The sequence below is a fragment of the Alosa alosa genome, chromosome 18, assembly GCF_017589495.1.
Source record: "Alosa alosa isolate M-15738 ecotype Scorff River chromosome 18, AALO_Geno_1.1, whole genome shotgun sequence".
In the NCBI taxonomy this organism is placed as follows: domain Eukaryota; kingdom Metazoa; phylum Chordata; class Actinopteri; order Clupeiformes; family Clupeidae; genus Alosa; species Alosa alosa.
This window is the reverse complement of record NC_063206.1, coordinates 21,193,399-21,210,597: the sequence shown is the minus strand read 5'-3', so window position 1 is coordinate 21,210,597 and position 17,199 is coordinate 21,193,399. Positions and strand designations below refer to the sequence as shown.

General features: G+C 43.7%; 1 protein-coding gene across 1 annotated transcript; it reads left to right on the top strand.

Moving 5' to 3' along the window:
• Positions 1 to 13,298: 13,298 nt before the first annotated feature.
• Positions 13,299 to 15,523, top strand: lbx1a (ladybird homeobox 1a). Its single transcript, XM_048270615.1, has 2 exons — positions 13,299 to 14,023; positions 14,648 to 15,523. Exons 1-2 carry the CDS (start codon positions 13,699 to 13,701, stop codon positions 15,124 to 15,126), a joined length of 804 nt encoding a protein of 267 aa, XP_048126572.1. The 5' UTR covers positions 13,299 to 13,698; the 3' UTR covers positions 15,127 to 15,523.
• Positions 15,524 to 17,199: the final 1,676 nt, after the last annotated feature.

Below are 17,199 nucleotides of genomic sequence, written 5' to 3'. Positions count from 1 at the left end.
CAGCAACAAGACTATTCATTCAGTGGACTCTAGCAAACTAGCTGGGTCCCCAGTGTAATAAGTACTCTTAGGATGGGACTGTAGTCCGCAGGATGTGTATATCTCATTTAAATTTCAAAGGACAATAAATAAGATGAAATTGATGTACAAGATTAAACAGCCATAATAGTGCACTTGTAGCTGTAATAAATAAATAAATATATTATTTATAATTGAAACACACATTACAAACACATCTTCACCCTGTCTGTTTCACAAACTTTTGCTAAAATGAACACATATACAGTACATTACTCAACTCTTTATTGATAATGCTTGTCGTTGTTTACAGAAACAAAGAATAAAATGGGGGGCATTTTTGACAATCAGCACTACTAGCATTGTCTAATAGCAAAACTAACTTATTACTGTGGTATTGGCACTGACCTTTACTTTCAATTATACCTGGAGCAAAGGTTGCAACCCCTCACGCTTCTCTTCGCCTCTGTTTTCTACCATTCTCCAATTGATTGGGGGACAGAGGGACTGGCTGGCTAACATGAAATCAATTGCGGGGGCGATGGGATCTGGAGACGGCTGGTTTTTGCCTGGGCTCTGGTGGCGTGTGTGGCAGGTTAAACAGCTTAGAGCCAGTAGTGCCGTGATGGCTGAGGGCAACGTGACATTTCGAAAAGGGCTTGAGATGGACCAGCAGATGCCTGGTGCCTGTATTTGTGTGTGTGTGTGTGGGTCGGTATACAAGAGTGTTTGTGAATGTGCACATGTGCATGTACGTTTCTGTGGATGGGCATATGTTTTTGTGTGTGTGTGTGTGCCTGTGTGTGCGTACGTGCCAGCGTGTGTCTGTCTGTGTCTGTGTGCATTTGGATTTTAAGTTGAAATCAACTTAAAGACATTAATAGTCTCCACAAAGAATTGCAATTGTTGTGCCAAGGTACCCTGTTCTTTTAAATTGGTTGCTATATCTTTTGTTGCTAAGTTATCTGACAGAACGATAATAGGCCTGTTTCGGGGGTGGGGGTGGGGGGACAAATATCAGTTGTTTTGGTTTATAACCTTCAGGAAAAAATTTAACTCTTTTTTTTTTTTTAACATTTTCCCATTACTACAGTATTGCTTCTGGAAATCTTCTTTGATTGAGTTATAAACAATTCAGTGTCCCTGAACATTTTAAGGCCATTTAAGACAGTGCATCCCTTAGCGAAGAAGATTTCCTTTTAAAGCATCCGAACCTCCTTGATAGTCCTGGATCATAAAATGCTCGTATTTATTTATTTGCATAGCATACATAAGCATGCAAATACAGTGCATATTGCCTGCAGATGTACATTCAATTATGTCCTCACTCTAACTCATCAGCGGTGAATATCATTTAATCTAAATGACATGAGTGGCTGACAAATGGCAGGGGAGCTGAGATTTGTTAAGCTAAGAGATCGCTTCCTCTGCCGCGGGGATGTTAAAATTCATGACTGCTCAGATTTTTATTCATGGGGATCGGTCTTAATAAAGCCGTCAATCCAGGGCTAGACACACACAAGGGGTCAGCCCCCCCCCCCACCCCCACACACACACACCTCCCTAAACCTCCCCTTTCCCTCTCACACACACACACACACACCCCTCCCCGACCTCACACTGATGAGGGCTAATTCACATTTCCTCGGGACCTCCCCACAGAGGCCACCAATCACAAAGCACCCCACTTGACCTGTGGCCCTCCGCAGGAGGGGCCCCCATTGGCCGAGGCGCTGAAAAGAGGGAGCCCCAGTGACGGGGCTGCCCATCTCCATCACAATGGCGGCATATGTTTGTGTGTATTTCAGCGTATGGAGCTGGCAGACTCCAGGCTTGAGCCTTGTTGCCACAGAGGCCAGGTGCCACAGAGGGAGGCCCCCAGAGTGGGCAGCGGACGCGGCGTCCCATCAGGCCCGGAGAGATGGACGAGTCGGAGTGCCAGCATGCCTTCCACCTAGCCAGTGAATGAATGAAGAGTGAGTGAGTGAGTGAATGAATGAGTAAGAGAGTGAATGAATGGCCAATAAGCAGTAGTGTCAAACACTTGGAATAAAAGGCACACTGATGAGTGTAATCCCCCTCCTCTCCCCTCTAAATAGATTATTATTGTTCACATGGTTTCATCATAGCACCCTCCCAAACATAGTTTTATCTGCTCCTGATGGTGTACATCATTGCGTAAACTGTGTCATCTGGAAGGCTGTAACTAGTGCATGTACAACACTGTCATCTTCTTTCCAAATAACTTTAGGCCCTCTAACCTCTTACAAAAAACAAAACGAGAAAAAAAAAACAGTTAGACGACTCAACAGCGCATTCTTTTTATCGACAAGGATGTGTATTCCTTGTTATGCGTGTAATTCACAGTAATGCTGCAATGAAACTCGCATCAGCATTGTAGGGAAGCCATGAGTGACTACAGCCTGCGCCGCGTCTGTTTTATGGGTGACGGCAGAGAGAGAGAGAGAAAGAGAAAGAGAGAGAGAGAGAGAGTCTGCCTGGGCGAGGTCTTGCTTTGTGCCCGGTGATGCTCAGGCAATCATACAGCATGCTGATTAAACATTGATTTTTCTTCTCAGCACCCCCCACCTCCACTGATAAATAGCACATTAAAAAACAGCAGCCCACAAATAACAGCATTTGTTATTACTGACCGGCCACTGTTCGATTTTGGTGAGCGCTTCCACGGTTTGTATGTTTTGTTGTGTTGTTGTTATGTTCTTTTAAATCTCATTAAGTTTGCGGATCATGGCATTAATTCTGTGACTTCCGCCATCAGGTCTCTATAGACCAGAGGCTTATAGAGCACACAAACTCCTTGTTTCAATCTGTTGCTTAGAAAGGGAACACAAAGAGGTGTATTTTAAGCCAATTTCTCCTCCCCATCTTGACTCAGATGCCCCATGGTGATGTTCCCTTGGACGACATGGAAAGAGAGAGAGAAAGAGAGAGAGAAAGAAAGAGAGCAGAAGAGGAGAGGAGGGAGAGAATGGCTTACACTCGTCTAACATGGAGGAGTGGTGCACACAGACTCTCTCTCTATAATGGTAAGTGAGCTCCTCCTAATTACTATTCAATAAACTCCCGTTAAATTAACAGCTCAATAGGCAGCAACATCTGCTGCAAGTGTCAGGCCAGTGAATCGTACATCTTCCCAAGCCACTTGCCCTCTGTCTCTCTCTCTCTCTCTATTTCTTTCTTGCTCTGTCTTTCTCCCCCGAAGTTCTTTTTCTTCTCTCACTCAATCTTCCTTTCCCTCCTTCCCCTCCTCGTTTCTCTCATCCGCTCAGTCATCTCTCTATTTCTCTCTCCCCCTTCCTCCACTCTCACTCTCTCTTTCTCTCTCTCTGTCTCTCTGACTGGCTGGTTAATTGAAAGTGAGCATCAGACGTCTGGGTGACAGTCTGTTGTTGGACTGAGCAGGATTGGTCATGCAGACAAACTGCCCGATTCAGCTGCAGTGCCTCTCCTCTCCTCCCTCCTCTCTTCTCGTCTCATCCCCTCACTTTCTCTATCTTTTTCCTCCTTTCTCTTTCTCTTCTTTATCTCTTCTCCTCTCTTTTCTTATCTTCCATTCTTTTCTCTTGTCCTCTATTCTCCTCTCGCCTCTGCCCTTCTTTCCTCCACACACCTCCCTTTCTCTCATCTGCTCCTGTTTTGTCATTCCCTTTATTCCCCCCTCTCTCTCTCTCTCTCTCTCCTTCTCTCTTTTCTTTTTCTCCTCTTTCACCCCCCTTTAAGCGGATATCATGGCTGCCTGTCTCTAGAGCTCTGTGTCTCCCAGTCGTAGTTCAGGCAGGCGGGCGGGCGGCGGTGGTCACTGCTCTCGCTCTCCACTCACACAAAGGAGGAGGCAGCTGGCAGTGGAAATGCAGGGGAATCAGTCATCGGTAATGACTATATCATGTTAGTTAGAGTTGGCCCAAGGTGTGGGAGCCTGTTTATGTCGAGTGGGAGCGGACGTGTGTGTGTGTGTGTGTGTGTGTGTGTGTGTGTGTGTGTGTGTGTGTTAGTGAAGAGACAACACAATTATCCATGCTCAGGGGGCCCTTTCGCAGGGGCAGAGCCAAAGACAAAGGAGAAGTGGAGGGCTTTAGTGTGTGTGAATGTGTGCGTGTCTGTGTGTGTGTGTGTAAGTGTTCTTGTGTATGTGTATGCGAGTCTGTGTATGTCGTCAAAGACAATTTTTGTCTGTGTCTGTGGATGTTCATAGGCGGTTTGTGTGTATATCTGTGTGTGTAAAAGAGAGAGATGGCAAGTGTGTGTGTGTGTGTGTGTGTGTGTGTGTGTGTGTGTGTGTGTGTGCGTGTTTTTCTAAATGACATACCCAATTGCAAAGCTCAGTCCCCAACCCCCATCTCATCTGAGTCTCACCTGTTCCATGCCGCAGAGCACACAGCATTGATCCAGACATATCAGCCGCCTCACCATCCATCATAACAAGTGCTTTCCCCCCGCGTGTCTCAAGGTCCACTCGTCCTCCTTTCCGCTTTTAGCCACTCAGGTAAAAAACATTCATCAGGCCCCTTATCCCCCTCTCTTTCTCTCTCCCTTTCTCTCTCTCTCCCTCTCTGTTATTCATTCTCAATCTCTCTCGCTCTCTCTCTCTCTCTCTTGTTCTATACTGATACCTCACAGCTTAGCTTCTACCTGCCAGGCAGATTAGTCTGAGTGAGAGAGAGAGATGAGGGGGGGGAGAGAGGAAAAGAGGGAAAGAGAGAAAGAGAGAGGGATGAGCAAACAACCATTGACACAAAGGGGTCACTCCATAAATCTCTGCTAGATAGAGCGATTCCCGTTAGAGTGAGCGGTGGATTAGGCTTCTGCTCTGAAGGCAGCAGGGTCAGGAGAAGAGGAAGAGAGGGAGAAAAGAGTGATCGAGAGAGAGCAGGATGAAGGGAGCGAGATAGAATGAGGGAGGGAGGGAGAGAGAGAGGTGTTGTGCGAGAGGGGTGTGCAGGGAGAGTTGATTTGGGGAGGTTAAGCATGAGGGTTGGTCTTTAGGAGGCATTTGTTTCGCTCGGCGTGTCTCCACCGACTCTCCCGTTCCTCCGTCATCAGGACGTTTTTGTCCCCGGCCGTCCCCAGTGGTTTCATCAAGGGAAAAAAAAGCCGGCATTAATTAATCCTGTGAAAAGGTCAGGGCTAATTATAATGGTTGAGGAATGTCTCCTTTTCAGGTTACCCTCCCTCCCTCCCTCCTCCCCTCTCTATCCATCTCTCCCCCTCTCTCTCTCTATCTAGCTATCCGTTTTTTCTTCTGTTAGGAATGTTTCTGTTCCTCAGACCAGCCGACCACTTCATCCCTCTCTCACACACACACACACACACACACACACACACACACACACACACACAAACACAAACAATGTGAAATTTGAATTTAAGTGTATAAATTTCTTTAAGCACATTATCAGTATGCAGTCAATATCAGGTTTTTAGGCTCACTGCCCAAAGCTGAGAAATCAGGGCCCCAAAAATACACCTATTGTGAAACATATGGGACATGACAGCACACAGTATCCATACAATTAACAGAAGACTTCAACTGTCACGCTCCCATTACAACACATTCCATATTTACACTCCAAATGGCAGCTGTGTTGCCTCTCCTTTATGTCTGTGGCAAATTGCAAGCACTTAGAGCACATTGTGTTTTTTTTTTTTTTTTTTTTTCAACGCAAGGAAAAAGACTCAAGAAACTCTGTGTCACAAACAAAAAGAGGGGATTTGTTGTTTGTTGTTTGCATTGCTTGAATCCATTTCCGAAGTGTTGTGCAAATTAACCCAGGGGTAGAGCAGGTGAAGCATTCCGTGTTCGTTTGGGGGAGAGAGGGGCACCCGCAGTCGGGGAGGAATATTTCTGTCTCCTTGTCAGCAGGCTTTCATTACGAAAGCAGCATTCACACTCCACAGATTTGCTTGTAGGAGTATTAACTGAAAGCCCAAATTAGCTGTGATCACCAGATGCAGCAGAATATGAAGAATCTGTCAAGACGAGCTCTGAGCTTTAATTGTGTATTAAAGTGGTTACCCTGATATACACCAATATGGCCCCATCCTATTAGAGATGAAATTATATTAAAATGCAAAAATGAAATCCTTTTCAGTCAACATCTTGTTAACATCTTGTTGACTGCTAACTTGTTTTTTCATCCTCATGTATTACATTTAGTTGTCATTACTGCAGGTAAGGAGTTATTAAGGAGTTATTACTAAAACGTATTTAGCATTCTAAGACAATCAATCTCACAATCAATCAAACACAATTAAATATGAAGAACTACTTGATGGTATAGTATACATAGTTTTTGGAACTATGCCAATACTACTTATCTTTAGAGATAGTTAGACTTTTAAATGGGCTTCTGCTGTAATGAAATGCTCTTGAAGGCTGTTCTGTTTTGTTGATGTTTTTTGCCAACAAAGGTTGCTTTGCTGGCAATTTTGTTTTTGGTTTGTAAATAGGCTCAGTTGTTGATTGGCCATTGTGGGAAATCCCCTACCTATAGCACTAGGAATTTAACACCTCTCTTGTCTGAAATGACTAATTAAATTCCTTGTCCTCCTTGTCCTTACCTTCTCTGGTCCTCAACATACATTCATCTTGTGCTGCCCAGTCTGTGTTTCTGTGCCCCCTATAGCAGATCAGTCCTCACTCCTCCACTGATAGCTTCAGACAGGCGGCTGAGAGATAGGTCATCGTTGTCTCCTGTCTGCCCGAGGAGGCATCTCCATGCAGCTCTGAGAAGGAGCAGGAGCTGGAGTGGAGCCATGGCTGCTTACCCCAGGTGCAGACCTGACACACTTTGTCCTCGCGATCTCTTCTCTCCCTGGCAGGGGCATATTTCTCCCCCGTCAGCCCGGGGAAGTTTTTCGAAGGCGGCCGAGGCATTAGGAGCGGCGCTGTCAGATCACACAGGAGGGACGATAAGTGCCCCGGCCTGACACGCGGCCACTTGTTATCTCTGTGCTCTCCTTCAACTGTGCTAGCTTCCACTACTCACCCTGTGCCAAAATGGACACATTTGAGTTTGTTTTTAAAGTGTGTGTAGCACAATGGCAATGTTTTTAAATTGTCCTTTCTTAACAACGTATCTTTGTGGTTATGTGGGAAAGGCATGAAACAGTGCTTTGAACACAACTTTGATTTATACCCATGATACACTACTTTGTGCATCAGATGAGTTTGTCTCATGTGTTTCCGAGGGGACCAATTTTGCGTTGTGATCTCCCATCGTCTTTTAAAGAACGCTGACCGCTCGCCTCCCTGTCCACCCGTCTGCGCCTCAATTAAGCCTTAAATGTCACCGGCTCCGCGCCTCACTCGGGTTCTTTTCCGACTGGAACACCCGACCTCACCATTCCGCCACGTTTAACACGTGGAGGGGGGGGTGAGTTGTGGGTGGAGGGGTGCTGGTGGGTGTTGGGGTGGAGGGAGAGTGGATCATGCATCAATGCAGGATACATTCCTGCTCGTTCTGAACCAGCCCCCTACACCCCCAAAGCCTACACTCCTCCGGAGCTCCTCGACCTCCTACGCCCCCATGCACCCCCAACTCCAGCCCAGCCCTCCACCCTCCCTCGCTGGGACGCTGCTCACGCGCCCCCTTGATGCTGTGCTCAGGTTCCCGCTCAGCGCCGTCTCCTGTTTCGCTCCCTGGGTCCTGAGCCAACCCCTCAACTATTAGTCACACACGCACACACACACACACACACACACACCACCCCCACCCCCCAGCGGCCGACGTGAGAACCTCTGAGCTCAGCCACAGTCTCACCTGCCTCCATGCAGATCACAAACGCTTTCCACAGCCTCCATGTCCCCCTGCTACGGCCTCACACTCTGTGCCTCGCCTGTAATGGTGCTTTGAGGTGCCCACATGCAGAGGCTGATCTTCTAAAGCCTGGCACCAGCGCAGTTCCTAAGTGGGCAGGGAGAGTGAGATACTTCTGTCTGATGAATGAGTTTGGGAGTGCTTTGCTACTGATGCTGCTGATTTGAGAGACAAGGAGAGACATGTTGAGAGACATGGGACTTACAACATACTCACTTTTTGATTTAAACACACTTCAACGTATGACAGTGTATATGATACTAGTAATATCACAGCTATACTAGTAGTAATACCACCAGACCCGGCGGCAGACACAAATTCATGGACGGGCATTACACCTTTCCAGGGGGGGGGAACTTAAATTGATCACGGTAGTTATATGTGTGTTAGAACTGAGATGCGTGTGGGAAAAGCAGACGTGCTGTTGAGACTGGAGCTAGTCATATTCAAAATAATGCAAAAATAAATCCGCAGATAAAACCAAAATCCTTGTTCATTTGCTAACCACTTTCAGATAGAGTGTTAGGGAGTTAGCCCCGAAGTTACGGATAACTTCGGCCCTGGAGTGGTAACAAGCTCCCTGTTCTCCTAAAAAACTACTAGGCCTACTTCTACTAACGATATATAGTCTACCTGCGAGCCGATAAACCATATTTGTCATCGGATGACTCTCCATCTCCATTTAGGTGATAGACTTACCTAATGTTCCTTATAGATTAGCTACGGAATAATACAGATTTTACAAGTTTATTTTGCTACTTGCTAGATTGACAAATGTATAATATAGGCCTACATTTAATACGTGTTCAAAATCAATCTATGGGATTGGGGTTGGCTGGTGTAGCCAAGCTCGTCCAGGGCGGGCACAGATGACTTCCAGGGCGGGCCTGGCCTCCCAAAGCCCTCCCATGACGCCGGGACTGAATACCACAAGCAACAGACTATTTAGCAGGGGCAATAGATAAATTGTATGAATGTATGTAAATGTATGAATTAAGTTAAGATGGCCAATAGAAATGTACATCCCTACTTCAGGATTGTGATGTCAGGAGGGTGGCAAAAAAAGATATGCCATGAAATTTGAAACCTCCATTTTGAACTTTCCATAAACACAACCACTTGTGTTATGAGTTATTCTCGCTACAGGGCGCACCTTTTGACCATGGAGGGTGGGTCTCCCGTAAGACCAGCGCAAACCACAAACAAGCCTGTGACGCTCACTTTGCTTTGGAATAGACACGAGCTAGCCTGCTCCCTTGGCAGAGGAAAGCCTCGGAGCTATCCGATTAAACTTTGTGTCCTTTCCTCTTTGTTGAACGGTGATTTATATGGTGTTGACAAGACATTTACTGCAAATGCACCGCCATGCCAAATGTGAATTCATCTACGCTGGGATTCATTCCAAGTCACTGGATAGGGTGCAGCAAACATAAGGCCTAAACATTTGTACCCCCACACTCCCCTCCCTTTTTCAAAACAGAAAATCTTATAATAATACTTCGCTAACTGGTGTTGGTGAAGATGATTTAGTGGTGATGAATGGCAAGCCTTGTGAATGGGACCTACTTGATGCGAGAATGAGACCAAACGCAGATTTTTTTTCTTCAGTTCCCATATTCAGTCGCCCATAATGCTCTGTATTCTGGAGCAGCTGGCACAACCTGCGGTAGGCTAGCCTCGCATTCGCATCGAAAACGACCTTCACCGTTCCCTCTGCCAAATCATCCTCGCTCTGCCTGCGCCCGTTATGTGAGCTCCAGCATATTCCCCGGTCCTGGGGACGCCATTGCTTCCATAATTACAAACATCTGTGTGTAGGATTAGGCCGTCGTCATCTAGAGGCTAGTCAAAAACAAGAGTTCATTTAGTCGCGGGCATCTGTCCAAACGGCAGTGTGTTTCTCCGGGGCGGCGTGTAACAGGAGCAGTGTCGGGTTCCTCATGAATGGTAATGTGATGCAAAAAGGCAAATTGAACAGAAAATTCCATCGACCTTTCTGAGGCAGATGCCACCAACACTGGATCACCAAAGCCAACAAACTGGCCGTTTGACTGCACAAGTATAAATGGTGCCCATTTAGTCTTGCAAGTGCATGGATGAAATGCAGAAGCCCCAAAACCTGACCAATCATTGTCTACGCATGTTATGATAGAAAACATGGCTTAGTATTTGTCTGCATTGGGAATATGGCGCATGTTCCTATGTCAAAGGAGGTTATGTGATCCAAAGGTTTCTTGATGTATGCCAAGGTTTGCACCTGTGAAGTAAATTCCGGCAGACTTCCCATTCTGCCAGGGGTGTGTTGACATGCGTGGGCTTTGTGCCACTACGTGCATTTCATGTGGGTTTGTGGTTTTTGCTAACTGTGTCCCGTAAACATGCCCGCAGACGCTAATTTTTACACCTGACAGAGCTCACATTGATATGCATTGATTGTTATTGATAGTTATGTCCAGTTGGTGGTTAAATAGTAATTTGAAGAAGCATTTTGATTAAATGTAATAACGGCTGTTGAATGCAGTTTGCAACAATAACTGGTCTATGGTTGTTTTAGTTGCAAATGTATTATTCAGGAGCTTATAGGCCTATATTTCCCCAATTCTTCTTCTTCTTCTTATTATTATTAATAATAACAATATTATTATTAATATTATTATTTAATAATAATAATAACAATAATAATAATAATAACAATAATAATAATAATATTAATAATAATAACAATAACAATAACAATAATAATAATAATAATAATAAAGTAATATTACTACTAATAATAATAAAAAATAATCAAAATGTCAAAGATCAACCATCCTTGGTTGGATTTTTGGCTATTTTGCGCCAACTCCAGACTGTGTGGTTCCATGTTCTCAAAGTCCTCTTAATCAGCACTTCCCCCCCCCCTGAACAGTGTCTGATGCTCTTCCATGCCATGACACATGAGTTTTCTCGAAGCTAATCACTCTGCAAAGATTAAATGAAGACCTACGTGGACAAGAAAATGTGGCTCGATTTAGCGAGTATCCGATGGAGGCCCAGCATCAATCATCGCAGATGTTAGAGCGTGATTTAGGATCTCCAGGATGCTCTCGCCACCGAAAGCCAAACTTTCAGAGCTGATCCTGGCTTGCCTGTGAAATAAGATATCTCACGCTCGGAAGCAGAGAGTAAATTACGGAATAAAACTGTCCAGACAGACTTCCAGTGCGATAAAACTAATCTTTCCAAGTAACTAATCGTCGCAGGCTGTTCAGTGCTGAATATTCACTGCTACTCTTAAACTATACATGTCCCATCTGAAACCCATCTTACGCTGGGCATTTAATCAGAGTTCATAAAGTCAAGTTGAAAAAGCACGAACCTATTGTTTTTTTATAATGAAAAATGTGAAGTTAGCCCGGTGTGCTGTGCTTTAGTGAAGTTAAATTTGACTAACTAAATTATCTTTGATAACCTATGTGTAATTGATATTTTATTTTAGTCGATGACTTATTTAAACTATAACAATAGGTCAACATATCTAGTTTAATGTGGATCATAATGACATCGAGTATAGCCTATTGAAAGGCCCCTTTCAACCTAGAGAATCCACTATATGCACGAATTTCCACGTCTAGAAAATTAGAGGTTGCATTGATATGAATGAATATTGTCGCCAAGAAATGCTTGAGGAACATGAAATGTGATTGTTTGCAAATGCATTCATTTTATTCTTCCATCCTGCCAGGGCCGATAAACGCAGAAACAACTGAACACAGTGACAGCAAACACACACACACACACACACACACACACACACACACACACACACACACGCACATACACACACGCACACACACACACGCACACACACACACACATTTTTCTCATTCAATTTACAGGAGGTCATTCAGTCACACATTAATGTTTCATATTCTGTAAATACAAGTGTCTCTACTTTCTCAGATTAAAAAAGGCTAAAAAGGTGAATTCCGCTGTAATTATCCCGTTTCCCGTCTTCTTCTCAATAATAATAATAATAATAATAATAATAATAATAATAATAATAATAATAAATTAGCAATGACAATATCTAATATCATATGATAATATAATATAATATAATAAGGTATTTCTTCCAACAAAATTTCGTATTTTGCAAAATTGGCATCTTCCTCATTCCTTTCACAGCTCTGCAAGTCACGGAGCAATACGGGCCCGTAGATCACCCTGTATGTGCGATAAACGACCGCTCATCCGCTTTGCCTGCCAGTAAGCATGACTCGAGGCCATGCAGCCTGTTCGTCGAAGGCTTGCTTATCACCGAACATCTGACACATTACCGGGGAGCGCTCCGGATGCACATATGGATCTGCAAAGATTGTCACAGAAAGACGAACACTCCGCAGACAGTGCGCCAGTTGTGAAGCCATCATCTTAGATAGACTACACTAAGCCTGCAAGAAAAAAACAAAACACCCAAAGCCAACATTTGACAAAGAAAATTGTTTTCATTAACATGCATCCACGTCTACACCAATTAAAATGATGATCGTTACGTTATTAGCCTACATAGGCTATATCCTAACGAATTATAATGCTAGATATAATGACAATCATAGGCTAGCCCATGTTTTCCACGACAACAGACACAGCCTATACTGTTAGCACATACATTAAAGAAATCGGTTCATGCAGATGTTTGTCTAACGAAAGTAATAACCACGAAAATGCGTGCACAACCCATCGAAAGGACATGGAATATCTTACTGATGATGTAAGCTGGTCCTTTGCGTTTGAGTTATGGGTAGAGAGGATTTGGTGCAGCTAAAGGGAGATGATGCTCTCTCTGCCTCGCTCTTTCTTGTTCTCTGTCTCTATTTCTCAAACACACACACACACACACACACACACACACACACACACACACACGCCTCCCTCACTCACGCAGTCTCTCAGCCCATTGGTATTATCAGCTGTGATATACGGCCTGGTTTCACAATACCATCTTTAAAACACGGGGGCATTTCCACCAAAATGCCGTCTGAAAAGCCGTTGACAAGTTCTATTGAAAGTAAGTACGAATTCGCTTTTAGCCTTGTAAACAACCAGGGCTCGTCGATAGCTTCATAAACAAACACGCATTCCGTTTTAATTGCTGTAGGTCAATTTATCAGAAAAATAGTGAATAATATCAACACAAAAATGGACATGCGATTTATTTGCGCTAATTCGATGCAAACGGTTATTATTATTATTATTATTATTATTATTATTATTATTATTATTATCGTACCGAAATAAACACGGCATCGACAAATCATTAATTTAGAAGAAATAGCGAGAGCATTAAGTATTCTAATCGGGTTCGGCTCCTCCCCCCGGCCATGCCCTCTAATTACCGGTGCTCCTTCACCACTAAAGCCTGCATTGGACTGCAACATACTCAAAGAGTAAGGGAGAGTGAGTTAGGAGAGAGAGGGCGGAAAGTGCCACTGGATACAATTGATTATCTCCCAATCAACAATAACTTGTTAGTAGTGGTCGATTCCAGGCAGCTTTTTGAACCTGACCGTTTCAAGAAGCGGCATTCTGTCGGGCTGTTTGACGTTGTGGCCACACCGCTATACTCGGGGACCGTGGACTGGACCAGTGGCACTTTAACAGGACTTTTAGTCCCTCAACCCTGCGGCAAAAAGATGCTTCAGACTCGGTACCTGTAATCCCGGGATTTTTCAACATAATTTCTGTCACTTGTTCCTGCGATCATTGATATTTTCTACTAGTATCCACATTTTGATAGGGTATACTCCTAAAATTTGCAATCCATAATTGGTGTGTGTCGCGAGGTAATAACAAAATAATGACCTCCAAGGAAGACGCAAAAGGCGCCTCGGTGGAGGACCGAAGACGCAGTCCTCTGGATCACCTGCCTCCACCTGCCAACTCCAACAAGCCCCTTACGCCCTTCAGTATCGAAGACATCCTCAACAAACCCTCAGTGAAGCGAAGTTACACTATTTGCGGGACAGCGCATCTGATCTCGTCCGGGGAGAAGCATCCTTCGTCAGGTCATCCACTGTCCAATCGCGCACTTCTTACCCAAACCTCTCCTTTGTGCGCCTTGGAAGAACTAGCCAGCAAAACATTCAAAGGCCTGGAAGTGAGCGTTTTGCAAGCTGCAGAAGGTAAACACTCTCTCTCCAAAACAATTTCACTGTTACTTATGTTAAATAAACACCATCGTGTAATACTACTGGTAAATAGTCTGCGGCCTGCTAGGGCAGAAATAGTGATATATTTTGCCCCCAAATATTAACAAGGAAAGACAGTTTAAAAGTAGCCTTACCTATTCATTGCATACCATGAGACTTTATAATTTCATGGGGCCTTTAAGAAGGTGGAAAGATTGTGTGACAACAGGGAAAATAAAAGTATACATTTGTAAATATAATAATCCTTTACAGTTTTCCTAAATATGTATCTGCAATTAGTCTGCTTCATGCGTTTTAAAAAAAATATATTATTATAATTTATTTTACAACAATTTTAGGCCTATTAATACAAACAATCTCCCGTTTATATTAGGCTACTGTCAATACTATTATTATTGTCAGACTTAGAATTATCATTAGACTCTGTTTTTGCCTGTCAATGGAGTGCTATATTTTTGTATGGGCTACAATACTGTAGGCTATATGTAATGTAGTGGGTATCACTGTCCTTATGAGAGATATTTTCTATCTAAAGGTTGGTTCAGCATAATTATTTAGGAAAAAATAAAATGTTGCTAACTATTTTTCTCTTTCTAGGTAGGGACGGTATGACACTGTTCGGGTCGCGGAATACTCCCAAAAAGCGAAGGAAGTCCCGAACGGCCTTCACCAACCACCAGATCTATGAGCTGGAGAAGCGCTTCCTTTACCAGAAATACCTGTCCCCCGCCGACAGGGATCAAATCGCCCAGCAACTGGGTCTGACAAACGCCCAGGTCATCACCTGGTTTCAGAACCGCCGAGCAAAGCTCAAGCGAGACCTGGAGGAGATGAAAGCGGACGTGGAGTCAGCCAAAGCCACGGGTACGGTTCCTTTTGAAAAAATGGCTAAACTAGCAGACCTTGAAAAGTGCGCCAACGGGACTTTAGGACATCCTATGCCCGAGTCTCCCACGCTCTCCAGCCACGAGAGCTCAAACAAACTGCAAATGTCGCCGTCGTCACCGTTGACAGACCACACAACGAGTAAGGAGTGCTCGGAAGACGAGGATGAGGAGATTGAGGTGGACGACTGAACCTCTAGAACAGTACCAGCACATATATCACGGTTTCTGATAGCGCTAAAAGTGCCATTAACGCACCAAATGTATTTATGTGACTTTTATATAAACGAAAATATTCAAACCAAGCATGGACAGTCTCCACAAAATCTATTTATGCAGCGACAGCTATATGAGTAACCTATTCGTTCTTTTATTTAATCACCTGCGAGAAAGCAATAAGAGGTTCCCTCACACCTAACATATAAATAGAAAAGACCCTGCAGGACTGGAATGTGTGTGTATGGGTGCGTGTGTGTGTGCAATCAAACTTGCTAGTCCTCAGAAGCTACTTCTAGATCACGGTCTCTCTCTCTCCCACTCCCTCCCTCTCTCTCTCACACACACACACACACACACACACACACACACACACACACACACACACACACCATGCAAGCACGATTGCTATACAGTGTTTTAAAATAATTTAAATGCATGCTTTAATTTTACTTTATAAAATGAATTTATTTTATTTTACAATGATTGCTAATCTGTGATAAATATCCCCAAAACATTGATACAGAATTGCACACATCCAAGGTTTCTGTGTGTGCATCCGTGTTAAGCATATAGCTACGTATTGGGAGCGTTTGATAAAAGAGTGTACAAACATTTGATATAGTAACGGTCAAGACTATACGATTCTCCTGGTCGAATCTAGTAGTCACATTTTAATATCCTATATTTCTAATGGTTTGTATGCCTGTAGCCTAAGTGCCTTTCTTCGCCAGGACACCATTTAAAAGACCATGTACAAAGTGTAATGTATCCAAAAAGAAAATAAAAAAAATCACTTTCTCAATATCTCTCATTTTTATTGTTGTAACAAACGCTAATCGATCAATATTGTGGTGTTTTCTTTTAGGCTTCATTTAAGAGACGATATTCTGCGGATTTGTTGAAACAACGGAGGAATGCTCGCATGTAATGGGATTGATAGCAAACTGTGCCCAGTTTAAAACAAGAACCCCCCATTCTCTTTTTAACCTCCATAGTGTCTGCTGTGGTGTATGATAAAATCTATTTACTGCCTTTCCAGTCCGGCATCGTTTCTCCTTTTCACATTCAAAAAACCGTAACCTGCTTTTTTGACCCTGCGACGTGTGTTTTCTATATCATCAATAGAATTTATGTGAGAAACACAAATCTGGAGTGGAGAATGGGCACATAAAGGAGTCTTCAAAATGCCCAGTTTTTGGACCAGTTTCTCTTCGCCCGTGTGATCTTTTTTTCCCCGAAAAGAGACGAGGCAGTCATTTTTAGCGCAAGGCGTGAAAACCGGGGACAAATGAGTTCTCGCTGATGTGACAAGCGACAATGGAGCATGCTCTGCCTCCTGCGGCTCTCAATACGGAGACAAGCGTGTCCCGCCGCACAAAAAGGACACAAACGTTTGGAGGCCATATGGTTTTTGAATTTTCCTCACAATTTTTAGACAATTTGATGGATTGAGTTAACCCTCCCTTTAGACTGTTAAGCTCCGTTTTCACAAAGGCAATAATGCATACATAGGCCCTCGTCTCATGAGGGCATCTGGGTCCATTAATGTCGAGTCTTTTCTTCGCTTTTTGCTCGGCTGTTTTAAACAAGTCTATGAATTACAATGAAAGCCAGTCGGTTTGTAAAGGGGCTGGCTTCTCTTTTTTGTGTTTGTGTAAGGGGCTTGAAATAATAAGGTTGCCTTTTGGCAACAGATTTTTTAGCAGTTCATTTTGTGGCCAGGGTATTTTTCATGCTAAGCAGGAGAGTCAAATAGGCCTAATGTTAAGATGGTGACGTTTGAAAGAATGCGATTTAGTAAAACTCCTTTCTCCCTTTCTACTTCCCCTCCCAACAGCCTTTGTGTGGGAGCACTTAACGATGCCAAAACACATGATGTTACAGAAAAATGCTTTGGGAAAAGAAAGTGTTGACTGTTCTGCTGAAAAGACAAGGCTGTCTTGTTAGAGGGGAGTAGCCTACTGTATTTAACCACGCAACTATTTACGGAAATTTAAATTGAGAGATTTATTATCACCCTCACACTGCGGTTACTATTAAGACTAT

Coding starts and splice junctions, on each gene's coding strand:
- lbx1a (XM_048270615.1), top strand. CDS start 13,699: ATGACCTCCAAGGAAGACGCAAAAGGCGCCTCGGTGGAGGACCGAAGA. Junction 14,024..14,647: donor CGTTTTGCAAGCTGCAGAAG/GTAAACACTCTC, acceptor TTCTCTTTCTAG/GTAGGGACGGTATGACACTG.